The 14,078-nt window shown below is 33.1% G+C and overlaps 1 protein-coding gene across 1 annotated transcript; it reads left to right on the top strand.

Annotated features, from left to right (window-relative positions):
- Positions 1-9,623: 9,623 nt before the first annotated feature.
- Positions 9,624-10,356, top strand: LOC136797011 (uncharacterized; the record flags this gene model as incomplete). The annotated part of the gene is made up of 1 exon (XM_067052382.1): positions 9,624-10,356. A coding segment is annotated over exon 1 (733 nt), but the record flags the coding sequence as incomplete, so codon positions are not given.
- Between the last annotated feature and the right edge of the window lie 3,722 nt (positions 10,357-14,078).

Below are 14,078 nucleotides of genomic sequence, written 5' to 3'. Positions count from 1 at the left end.
ATATTTTATCTTCTCTGTTTCTTCATTTGAGCAATTTTGCTTCATTGATTATCAGAGAGATAGAGATAAAATGGATACAATTATAGTATTTTGATAAATATAAATATTCTCTAACTCTTTATTATTTTTGTATTTTGATTAAATAAATTTTAAAAGGACTATAAGGATAACAACTATTAATAATTTCAACTTTATGAGTATTATCGTTCTTAAGATGTACTGATCAATTGGTGAGTGAGATGTTACAGACACCTACATATTTTACTGTAGATAAGGTTAAAATTTGCGTCAACAAATACATTTACAAAAAAGTACAAATTGTTTCTATTACTAATGATACTTTTATTTTTATATAAGTTATATACTGTTATACAATTTTAGTTTTATATTTTATTGGAGTTCTATCATTGGGTAGATTCTCCACATGTTTGTATCATGTCACTATGTCACCTACAGCAGATTTACTTGTTGTATATATGTGTATACAGTTGTAAATAACAGTAAATAAATTATTTTAAAATAATAAAGTTATATATTTACAATATATATACGATTTAACTGTTGTATTCTGGGAAGGAACAACTTTAAATTTTTACGAATTTTTATGGCAACAGAAAAATAACATATTTATGTTGATAATTTTCGCCTTCTCGGTTTTTAGATTTTTCTCTTTTCCAAAATTGCAGTTACTTCAACAAGAGGCCATAAATCTACCCAAAATGTTAGTTCATATGTGGGGTTGTAAATGAAAGGTGAGTGATGTTTTTTATTTTTAATTTATTTTTTTATTAATTTTTTTTTAGCGATTGGCCCTATTTCACCTATATTCTGGTTGTCATCTAGATAATCAAATGTGTTGGGACATGTGTTAATTACTTTTGTGAAACAGGCATATATTGGGTTTTCGAATAGGGATCGGGTTAACTTGAACTAATTGAAACGCACTGGTTGTTTGCTATTGGATTATATTCTAATTTTTGGAATGAATACTCTTACTTGGCATTGTTTATTTAATGGTAAAAGATTTATATAACCACCTCTTACTGTAGCATGAATATGAGAGATCCAGTTTTTCGGTTATTTACGATAAAAAGTACGGCGCGAGTTTAATTTACGACTGCATGTGGTTACCATACACCAATGATTTCATCAACTTCAATAAAAATAATCAGAGGTTGTTATTTGATATTATCTTGCAGGTAAGTCCTCTCCCTGAATCTCGATATAAAAAAAACCGTTGAATGTCGCTTTCAATAAATCGATTATTTTTCTGTTAGTACGTCAGGTGGCGCTGTCTAATTAATTGTCTGTTACATCTATACAAATCTCGTCAGTTTTAATTTTGAATTGGTGATACTTCCAGTCACCAATTCTATATTTTCGAATTACCTATCAGACATATCTTTTTTAATTGGAAAACCCATATAACTCAACATTAATGAAAACACGGGGCACAGCAGTAATAACCGAACTGGTTTATTGTAATTACGTAACAGTACATAAAGTAGTTTAAAAATTTGAGAAGAGAATAATAAATTGTTTAATCAGAATCATGTATAATATCATATGTCACAAATTATATAGTAGGGACTTGCTGACTGTAGATAGTAGATACAAAGTCATAATTTCAATTATTTTTACTTTCACAAACCTATACATACAATATATTGCAAGGAAAATTATTGCTATCGTGAAAAATTTCAAATTCACGTTTTGAAGTCCTGTGAGTCTTGCAAAATCCGAGAGAATACACTCATAATAATTTACAAAATAAATTATTTTAATCGTTATATTTAAAGTAGAGTTTAAAATGGATTTGAAAATATATTTTTTAATTATTTTTCTTTAAATATTTTCTAATTATATTTCTCTCCAAATGATTGGCTATAATATTTCAAGAGATGTTTTTCTATTGTATGTTCTATTCTCGGGTCGGGTGATCGCTACTTCTTCGTGGCCTCTACTTCGGGATAATGTAATCCAGGACTTCACATTTTTCTTTATATATTTTAATTTGTTTTTAAATATATATCACACATCCCGAAAAAAATATGTTCTAAGACGAAAATAATCATTTTTTAGTTTTAACATGCTAAAACGTATTGTGAAAACAGTTTTCTTTTGAGGGGATCCCTGGTATGGAAGTGGGATTTATGATGAATAGTGGAATAATAGTAAATAACTCACCTTTCTTCGGGTTCAACGTACTCTCCTCGGCAAAACACTCAATAACACTACTTCGGAAAGTTCTGACAAAGTGATCGGAGGTAAGGGACCCAGACTGAAGATATATATATTTCTTATATTCGTTGTATGTATTTTTTACCAGAATATCAATAACGGTGTTCTAGTTCTACGGGCCACCGGAATAAAGGCAGGCAGTATTTACTCTCCTAAACCTAGGCCTTCTTTCTTTCCCCTTTATATTCTCCAACTTTCTTAATATTCTTCGTTTCTTTATTAATGATAGTTTTTTCTTACTCCCTACGTGGCCATTTATGGTACATGAGGAAGTTTTCAAACAGGTTAGTTACCAACCTGGACTATCTAAAGTGAAAAGGTGCGAGATGCATTCCATAGGGACTCCACGCAATAAGTTTGAACTCACTAGATAGGTTAGAACTAACCAGCTTAACGTTCTAGACCACTTCAAGATTAGGCCTTTTAAACGATTCCATCATAGTCCTAACTCCGATTTCTATATAACAAGGAATTTTACTGATTTTATTATAGGAGTATGATGCATAAAACCCAGTACATAGATCAAATACTTCCAAATAAGTTTAAATTTGTTTCTACGACAGTAAACCCAGAAAACAATTTCTGACGATTCTTACTAATTAGTTACTTAATTATATAAAGCTAGGGATCAGTGATTTTACTTAGCTAGTTGTATTTAGTGTTGAACGTGGCTTCAGAAGGTGTTTTTCTTTTCTTTACTATATTTTATTCTTTTTCACCTCCTTCCCCTCTTTTCTTATTATTTCTTCCTCACCCACTTTATTAGTTATGTTAAAGTGGAAGTGTAAAGTGAATTTTTTGGGACCGCTGAAAATAATTATTAACTGCCCAGGAGTCGAACCCACAATATTCTGAACCGTGGGATCTGGGACCTTCGCCCCAAACAACACGGCTGTCACGTTCTTTTTAGCTTATATAACTTTATATTTAATTCTTTAATTTTGTTACATATTTAATTTTTCTCTTTTTTTTTGGTTACTTCACTAGTTATTGAAGTAATAAATAATTTTTAATTTGTATACGTATTTATTTAGTTGATTTTCATATCAATATTTTTTCTTAATTTTAATATTACTATATATCTTGTATATACAATTTAAATATTCTACATATACAGTTTCAATATTCTTATAATATAACACTATGCATTTTTACATACTACCAACGTATATATATTATTTGTTATGTTCTAATGTTTTTTGATATTAGCCTTGATGAGGCCTGAAATTCTGGTCGAAACGTTGGCAAAATTTACATTAAAACCAATCAAAGAATATTATTACGTTTCTTATTCGACGCAGAATTTGACGTTCTATATTTTGTTTTATTTTACGTGGAGAAGATGGTCTGGCGCGCGGTCAGCAAACAAACAAAAACTGATTTAGTTATTGTTTTATTATAATTTTTTTTTCCATACCACTTAGAATCTCTATAGGATTTTATAAGTAAAACATTCTTAATTCGTTACTTTATTCAATTAATTAGCTCCCTTTGCTGATCACGAATTGAGACTGAAGAGTCTCATGAATCGCTTCGTAAGGTTTATCTTTGGATTTCCCAGGCGCTCACATGTCTCCCGTTGGTATACCTCCTTGGTGTTTTCTTATGCCAAGTTCTTAAAATCAAAAACCTACCTATATCCTTGATCTCCTCACTCTCTATTCATCAAACACCAGATCCCAACCAATCGATTTATAAATGCCCGCCTATATTGTATCATATATCCTCCTTCAGCAAATCCTTCGTCATTAGTGCAACCTCCTTCTGGAATTCTCTTCCCATCTCCATTCGCCAATCCTCATCCATTCTCTCCTTTAAAAACCTATTCCTTCACTTACTACATAACCAAACCTCCGCATCATTGTGAACAGTATTAATAGGTATGTGTTTATTACAATTATAAATATTAGCTAAACTAAGATCTTAATGTAATTTCGTTTTGCTTACTAAAAACTTTTAAAAGTTTGCCAGACATCATAATGTGTGAACGAAGTATTTATTCTCAGGGGACATAGGCCCCAGAATAAAATTATCTTTTCATTCATTCATTCACCTTAGTAACTGTTTTAAGATTTTTTAAAAAAATCGTTAACGTATTCCGTTTGGGCTCAAAATTTAATATCTACAATTTTGGACAAATTAAAAAAAAAATGTTTTTGTTTACAGTTTACTTGATTTAATCAATAGGTTAGGAACTCATTTAACGAGGAATTTATTCCATTTTAATCTGTTATAAATAAATATCTTGCATTTCCGGCAACCAAACATCCCCGACATTATTATTTGGCAGTTTTTAGAATCGAATCATTTAATTTTTTTTCTGTTACTACTTGACAAGACGCATATGTACTGAAAACGATTTCCCCAAAACCACGGTTCTTCAAAAACTCCCATAATAAGATATATTCTTATAACCCTCTACAATTGTTCGCTACACTAACTACACGCTCCCCTGATTTAGAAATGGACTTACCAAGGTTGACTAAAAACCATTAAATTCATGAATCTGTCAAAAGTAATTTGTAACAAATTCTAGTTTTAACCACTTTTATATTGTTCGATTTAACTTTTTTTTAACACTGCTAATATCTATTATATTTAGCGTTATTATCTCCTTGAGAGCTTGTGACGTTACTATTATTAGTGATTATTATTAACATAATTACTTCTACCTTAACAAAAAATATAATATAATTTGTATTTTTAATAAAGTTATAAGCAATAATATAATGTATCTAATTCTATTACTTAAATAATTGTTAACATAATTACTTCTACCTTAACAAAAAATATAATATCATTTCTATTATTAATAAAGTTATGAGCAATAATATAATATACGTAATTGTATCACTTAAATCCACTATTACACGCTCAATATCCCTAAAGAAGTATCATTGAAAGGCAATTATACTATATATCTTCATAAGTCAATATGATCGTTATAATATACTCCTCAGGCGGCGAATTTGTTGATGAAATTTCGTAGTATTCGAATATATTCCGATATTATTAATTAGGAAATGTGGTCGTGTAGCGTATCGTATACAGTCAAACATTTAATTGAAGGTTATTTGATGACCGTATGTAATTAATTGTAGGATGGTGGTAATAATTAATTACATCTATTTCTCATTTATTTCTGATGAAACCCTGAAATGTGGGGCGAAACGTTTTTTACTGATAAATAATTTTTATTTCTATTTGTGTACTTTTCTTGAATACCTCCCATCTTCATACAAAATTTCGACATATTAAATGAGTGTTTGTTCGACAATATGTCGTAAAATGTAAATATAATTAATGAGGGAAAAGAATAATTCAATCAATAATTAGTTGAAACATGAGTAGAATGAAAATAAAAGAATCTTATATTAGTATGTAATTGAAAATAAAAAGTTTGTAATATAACCTTCAAACGGTTTTGAATTAATCAAGAACAAACAATAAACTCAAACAATAAAACTCAGCGTCTCCAGGTACTAAGAAAAATATTACTCTCTCACGGAAGAACTCGGGTTTATTTAATCTTTTCAGACTTTTCGAAGGATTCGTCGAGATCACATTTTTCATTTAGGAAAATTAAATTGGAGCTGTTTACAAAAGTGTTCTTCTCCTCTCTCCCACTCCACCCTGCTCCGATTCCCGTGTTGTAGAAGTAGTTCATGAAGAGTTATTACTTTGATTTCCCTTTGTATGGAACAAAGCTTAGAAATCGTAGCTTTCAATGAAATGAATAATAATATTCAGAAAATTTTATCAGTTCCTAGAACATTCATTAAACTGAAAGAATAAATAGTAATCGTATTTGAAATGCGAATTTGGCCCTGAAAACTAAAATTCTAAAACGCTGAAAAATGTCAATCAATTTCTTTAATAAATTTAACTATATTTTAAATATTAAATGATGAGAAAATTAAGGTACGGTTAAAGGTGGTAAATGCAAAACGTGGCCTCTTAATCAAAGGTAGGAACCGCGCCTTATGCTCAGTAAATGTAATTCAGGTCATAGCTTGGAGCGTATACGACAGTAGAGCTTAGTATCGAAAGGATCCCTAAAAGGTTATTAAACACTGAACCGACGGGTAAACATCGGATAGACTAAGCGTAGATGGGAGGATTGCTTTAAGACCGTTCTTGTAGGTTTGAGTTTGGACGGGTATTCCGGGACAGGTTTACAATTATTTAAGGAATTACTTTTATTCTCAGTACTCGCCGGAAATAACACCAACTCGGACAAGGCCGAGGCAGAGGAACAATTTAATGTTTTTATGATAATTAATTTTCTAATTCAGTCCTCATCTACACTGCTTTCTGCATATTTTCAAGGATGTTTAAACGAATGGCCCAAGTCCTTCATGCAGGCCAGAAACTTTTCAGGAATCAGACTATTTCTAGAATTGATCAAGGATGTTTAGGATTTAGCTTTAATTCTTCTCCCAGATTCTCTATTTTTTCGGCAAACTACTTGTAAAGACCATAATGACTATTTTTATTATTATATTTTTAAAAAGCTCTTGTAATAAAATGATCTTGGTGATTGTTAGAGGCAAGTATCTTAATGCTTCTAATGCCATGATACAGGAAATATTGTTAAAGGATGATAGTTGCCAGAACAACATTTCACCCCGAATACATTTTTTAAAAAGAAGTTCAGAGAATCGGTGCAGCTGAAAGAGTATTTAGTTTGCTTCGAAGGGATTTCCTAGATAAAAGGGAGGTGTCGAGAAAAACTAAAATGATGATCTATAAATCGACGTTCCTCCCTATTCTATCCTACTCCTCTGAATCGTGGACCCTCACCTCGAAAAACAATAGCCGGATCCAATCCATGGAGATGCGTTACCTTCCTGGTGGATGGAAGGACACGACGGGATAGAGTACGGAACAGAACGTTACGGACTAGCCTCGGTGTCAACCCGGCTGAGAGCATCCTAGAGCAGCACAAGCTAAGTTGGCTTGGACACCTCCCCAGGATAGACTAGAAAAGAACAGGCAGGAAAACGTATGAGACTCACGTGGAGGGAAGAAGGCCAAGAGGAAGACCGTGGACTACCTGGGAGGAGAGTGTTAAGAAGGCGGGATATGGACTGGTTTAGAAGAGAGATGGTCCAAGAACGAGACACCTGGTCCAGACTCTACAAATCTTAACCCCACAATGCGCAAGCGGTTAAGGGGGACCAAATGATTATGCTAATGATGACATTTTTTTAAAACCTTTTTTTGGTTCAGAGCATCCAAAAATATAAAGTGATATCTGGTTCTAGCCAAATCGGCAGCATGGAATTTTGAGGTTCTTATATTGTTGATTTTATTCGTGACAAAGTACCGGGCATTAAGGATTTTGGATGGTAAGGATTGGATTTAGGAGATGTCCAAGTAGGTTTAATTATCTTAATGTAACAGCAATTTTTAATTAATTGTAAGTTTAGACGTTTGTCTTAAATGCTATAATGGTCTGCGTTGGTGATAAGTTTCCTGTATTTAAAAAAAACTACAATAACAAATGACAAATATAGTGATAACTTTAAGAAGAGTCCACTTTCCTATACAAACTTTAGAGACGTACCTAGGGTGGTAAGTAAAAGTTTTGTGATGAGCGCACCATTTTTTTCTATATGGAATAAATCCTCAAGGAAAGTTCGAAAAATTCTATGAGGAAAAAGCAACTTCATTTGATAATAGCTATATTATCAATATCAGTTCATAGCTAATTAAATTCCCTACAAAAATATTATAAATAAAATTAAAAAACGGACCACGATTAAGCAACTAAACGGCATATTGAACTACCTATGTTTTATTAAATTATTTGAACCGGTTTCTATAGAAAATTAAAGTTTATATTATTTTTTGAAACAATAAGAAAATTAAACATTTCTGGAACGTTTTAGGAGCTTATTTGTCTCATTCTAAATAATTATACTGTCTTAGAAGACTTAGTTAGACCGATATTAGCGAAGATATAAAATTTTTATTTTGGACTTTGCACCCAAACTGGATATGAATGTCATGTGAGTGAATGTACGAGAAATTTTTTTTTGTTATTTATTGATAAAATAAATAATTTATTTATTTATTTTAATTATTAAATCAAGGTTCTTGTGGGAAAGAGAAAATCAAAAAAGGGGGTCGCGTGGACAGAAGAAAGAAAACAAAGGCACGCAGAGATAATGAGGGAAAATGGAAGCAGAGGAAAAAAACAGGAGAGAAGCCAAAAGTAATGATATTCGCGTGGTCCTTAAGGCTGTTCCGTGAAAAAAATATATTTAAAGCACAAAACATCCTGGTTTAATATGCAACTTTTAAAAAATATATTTTTACTTTATTGTTAAAATAAAGTTTGTTGTTATCCGGTTTTGAATCCTGCTGTGACAGATAATGTTGAATTCTGTTACTGTAGGGGTGAGTCAACCCTGTGGGTTTATAAGCCTTCCTTTGGCCCACTCAGGTTCTATAAAGTAGGTAAATTTTATGATTGGGGGAAATCTGGCGGTTGAGCATGAACCTGAAAACATTATCTCCTTCTATGAACGTTGTTTAAAAAACAGTAATTTCTTACAAAGTACTGAACCCCTGACTTTTCATGTGTTTATTATATATTTGAATAATAAATAAAACTTTATATGAATATAGTTTAAAAAGGTACGTTTTGAATGATGGTTCGTTTCTGATCAAAGCCGGGTGCAGAATTATTTATTATTAATATTTTTTTTAAATCAGGTTTGCATTGAAGCACTCTGATTCAGCTGACGAGAAAAGTTCATTATATATCTTTTATTAGATTCGCCTAATCTCTCCCTTGCATGCCACACGAACTTTGTTTTTAACATTTTCAAAAAAATTCACCTGATGCAATGAATTCCTTATGAGGTAATAATCTACAGAGGGAATGGCACATAGTATAATGTTTTATTCATGCTATTGTATTCATTTTAACTGCTCCATTAGGAACACTAGCTCCATGTTCTATTAGTGTGTACTGTATTCTAGAAGTGGTTTCTCACTTCACTAAAGAATTTACTTTTTTCAAAATTAAATCGCTACACACTACTTTCCTAATTAACAATGCTTGAGGAATTATAACAATCAGTTATTATCCTTTAAAATGAAATTACACTCAATTCACAAATACCTCCTTTTATGTTATTAACAAAGGCTTCCTGAGTCAATAAATCTATTTAAAAATATATCGGATATTCTATGAAAAGGCGGATATTCTTGGTAATACTAGGCGACTAAAAACGCACCTAACATTTATTGAGGCAACGAAATCCATTATCACAAGCCTAGGCCTGAACTTTGAGATAAGAGATCCTCTGCCTGACTTGACTAAACAAAGCGTTTGGACGTGTCCATATGCTATAGTGCTGGATCTAATAATGCCCATCAACAAATCCATGACCCCAGCGGAAGAACTAAGGACTGTGGCATTGGCCACTATAGCCGAGCGCTACCCTGAGCCAGAATGGAACCATATATACACCGACGGGCCAGCTACAGAGGCAAATAAAAATACGGGTGCAGGTGTCTATAGTAGCCTGTTCCAACTGTCAGCACCTTCTGGAGCAAACGCTACCAATTTTGATGGAGAGGTAGCTGCAATTGCTTTAGCTTTAGAAAAGATTATTCACGTCTGTGCAAAGAAGATAGTTCTGCTGTCGGATTCTAGGGCAGCACTGCTGGCAATAGCGTCTGAACGTCCTTCAACTAACGCTAGAATTCTCGCATGTCGGAAATCCATACAATGTAAAAGAGAAATACTTAAAGTATTGGTAATGCAGTCGATTCCAGCCCATTGCGGTACACCTGGGAATGAGGAGGTGGATCGACTTGCACGGTTAGGGGCTAGCCAATCACAGCCCCTTTTTCCTATCACCATGGACATGGCAAAAGAAATGGCCCGAAGGGCCATCACTGAAAGAGCAGAGGAAAGAAGTAGAGGAGAATGTGGGGGCAAGAACTGGGCGACATTGCTAGATCCTAAGAGGCGCCCTCCTTTGACTTTACCAAGAGCGGTGTCAGTGGGATGCTTCAGGTTGGCTACTGGACATGACTATTTGCGGCACCACCTGAAGAGAATAGGAGTGACTGAATCTTCGGACTGCGGAGTTGGTGAGATGACGAGCGATCACATATTTGCAAGTGCGGCTACAGCGGACTTGATTAAAGACAGGAGTTATATCGGCAGAGCTAGACTATACGAAACAAAATGGCAGAAATGCCTCTTTTGGCGTAAAAAAAAAAAAATATTGAGCAGCATACTACTACAACGGCTAGTTGTTGTTGTCTGGGGCTTTAGGGCGTAAACCCTGAGGTCATCAACGCCCATGTTACGCGCTTTATAATTCTATTTCATTTATATTTATAATTCTATTTTACTTCACTTTTTTCTTTCAATAGTTACGAAAAAAATTTAAATAATTACTTCTTTTGGAATTTTTTAGTACGTATAAACAATTTTCTGGTTTAAATCTTATTCAAAAGGCCATTCCTTTTTAAGAAAACCAAAACCATTTCCACGTTCTCCTGGTCATCATTCAGAGCATTGACACACTCGGTCCTACTCCCAATCTACTTAAGTTCGCGGAATAGAAATGACCTTCCTCAAATATGTGACTGATGGTAAGTACACTGTTGCAGTATTGACATTGTGGCGGTGGCTGCTTACTGATCAGATATGTATGAGTTAAACTTGCATGACCTATTCTCAATCTGGCAATAGCTACCTTCTCCCTGCAATTGGAACGGTTTGATGTGGTCCATGGTTTAATGGTCTTTTTAATAGTTTTTAATTTGCTTGGCGGGCTTTCATTCCACAAGGCTTTCATTCTAGATGATATTTCATTTTTCATCAGAAGACTTATTTCTTGGGGTGTCAGAATTGCCGCGCCTTGACCTGGAAGAGCAAGTGTTTGTTTAGCTGCAATGTCCGCCAGTTCATTTCCAGCGATTCCCACGTGACCCGGCACCCATATAAAGAAAACAGTTTTTCCCAAGTTTTTGAGCATGTTGGTATACTTGTGAATTTTTATGATTGGTGAGTGTTTCGGGTAAATGATCTTCATGGCTTTTAGTGAACTTAAAGAATCGGTAATGATAACTATGTTAGTATGCGTCACTGTCATGGAGAAGTAGAGTGCTGAGGCTATTGCATGTAATTCAGCTGTATATACACTGCATAATTTATGCAGTTTGATTATATGGGTTGAGTTATTTCTGATGAAAGGGAATGCTTTAGGTTCGTCAGATTTTGGTCCATCGGAATATTTTGACAAAGACGTGAGAACCTAGTTCTATATTCAGTAGGTGACGTACTACATTTGGGAAATCGGGATAATTGGAGCATTGTATTTGGTAGCCTGTGTATCCATGGAGGATTGATGACTTCTGGGATGTACAGAGGTATTTCTTTAAAGAACTCAATAGCAGTATGTGTTCTTTCTGCCAACGGGAGTGTTGAATTTATTTTATTTCTAAAAAAATTTGAATATTTAGGTTTGAATATGTATTTATGCGTAGGGTCATCGTTTTGAGGGTATAATTTTGAAATATAGTTTATCGCCAGTGTTTCCTTCTGAATAAAAGAGGAGGTAGTTCAGCTTCAGAACACAGACTAAGAATGGGGCTAGTTTGAAAAGCGTCGGTTGCGATACGTATCCCAGTATGATGAACCGCATCTATTCTGGCAAGGATCCGGTGTCTGGCAGAGCCGTAAATGAAACATCCATAGTCCATCTTCGAGCATACCAGAGTCTGGTATAGTTTGATAAGTGTGTGTCTATCTGAGTCCCAAGAGATGCCGCTAAGAAAGTGTAATATATTTAATTTTTTTATTACATTGGATTTAAATGTTGAGATGCGCGTTTCCCAATTTAGTTTCCAATATCAAATATCATCCACAGGAATCTGTGGTTATTTGTGTAGGGTATCAAAGAACCGCCTAAATATAGTTCAGGAGATGGTGGAGCTAGTGATACAATCTATATATTCAGTTTGCCATATAGCAACTTGTTTAAAATAAAAAATGAATTTTTATATCCCACTTTGACGTACTGGTCTAATGAGTGTCTTGCAGATTCTTGTTTTGGAATGCTTCGACAAATCGCTTCTAGGAAGATGCCTTTGAAGACTACTAATTTTTGTGCACTGTTTTAAGGGGGCGATATGCCTTTCTCTTTCTTTGATATCAACTTTTCTCTTTAGTGGCAACCTTGAAAATGAAAATTATTTAGGTTTTGAAACGGTTACTGCCATCATGTCTGTATATAAAATCTCATAACAAGATGAGTTAGCATATTTTTGATAATATTTAATCGATTATACTGTATTTTATGGTGAAAATAATCAGGATTCAGTTGTTATGTGTAGAGAATCCAATAAACACTAATGTATAATTTCCTATCGTTTCGTCTACTTATTTAAATTAATAAGATCAAAATTGTTTTATTCTTTTTTACTAGTTTCATAACACTTGTCTCGTGATAATATTTGGTTGTTTTATTTATGAATACTGTTAATATATTTATAAGAATAATTTTATTATTAGAAGATTCTAAATAAAAATCATGAATATAACAGTAATAAAGAAAGATTCATTGTTTAACCAATTCAGGCATCATCACCAGAAAAAAGATGAGGTCACACAAATCTAGACCAGAGGTAGCACATCCCACAAAAAAAGTCTAAAAAAATCGAGAAAGTTCATAATTTACTGAAATGTTAATTGGTTAGTTATTTAAAGGTATATTTGGTTCTGGAATATTATATTATATACAAGTTAATGGTAGAGCGGTGGTTCATAACATGGCAATGCCTGAAGAAAACAAGTCAAAAATGCGTTTTTGAACTGAGAATCATTTTCAAAAATTTTACGTTTACGAAAGTTGTCCAAATTACTGAACAGATGGAAAACTGTTGAGATAAATCTGTAGAATAAGGTGGGTGTGGAAGGACTTCCTAACACAGCTTGTTTAGTTTCTTCACTGTCTTCAAACATAAAGTCCGCTGTAGTAAAAGTGTATAAGTTTGATTAACTAATGCAATTTTTTGTTGACCCATTATGCCAATATGACCGCAGTGCGATGAGGATGTGATGGTTTCACCTCTAGGTTAAAAGCAGAAATGAATTATTCCTGCCATTGACAACATTACAGGTGATTATTCTTTCGAGAAAAGGCTTATTTTTTTGCCTGATAAGCTGTGAAACGTTTTAGTACATGAGCCCAAGAGGAGAAAAAAGGCAGTAATCTCACCCCAATTTTTGATTACTTTAATGAAAACTATGCATAATTAATAGTCAAAATGGATGAGTCTGCCAAGTATAGGTAGGGGGAATAAAAAAAGGCGGCTGTTTCAAAACCTTAAAAAACATTCATTTTTCATTCGGAGCTCTATATCTTAAAAAAGCAAGAACAACACAAGAAAACCTAAGAGAACGTCATTTAAAGAAGAGTAAATTTGCTAAAATATGAGGCCTAATAGAGTTATTTACGTTAAATATTTTCGAGATATAGCTTTTTAAAAATCAACATTTCATAAAAATGTTGTTTGGGACGTATTGAAAGATCAGTAGTTTGTGAATTTATTTTGAAAAATTTATATATCAAAAACCATTTGACGTACAGACGTCTATTAGCACTCAACTTAAAGCTAGTTTAATGAGCTATAAAGTAGTTTATGATGTTTATCTTCGTAGGAGTAATAGTTTACATGAAATTTGCTAAAATAAATTGATTTATAGTTGTTCGGACAAATTTCCATTAGCCAAATTTATATGTTAATATCATAAAAACTACTACCCCTACGAAGATAAGTGTCATAAACTACTTTATAGT

The sequence above is a fragment of the Halyomorpha halys genome, unplaced genomic scaffold (assembly GCF_000696795.3).
Source record: "Halyomorpha halys isolate HHAL.00 unplaced genomic scaffold, Hhal_1.1 Scaffold10143.1, whole genome shotgun sequence".
Classification (NCBI taxonomy): Eukaryota; Metazoa; Arthropoda; class Insecta; order Hemiptera; family Pentatomidae; genus Halyomorpha; species Halyomorpha halys.
Note: the sequence above shows the minus strand (reverse complement) of the source record. Positions and strands in the feature narration are given on the sequence as shown.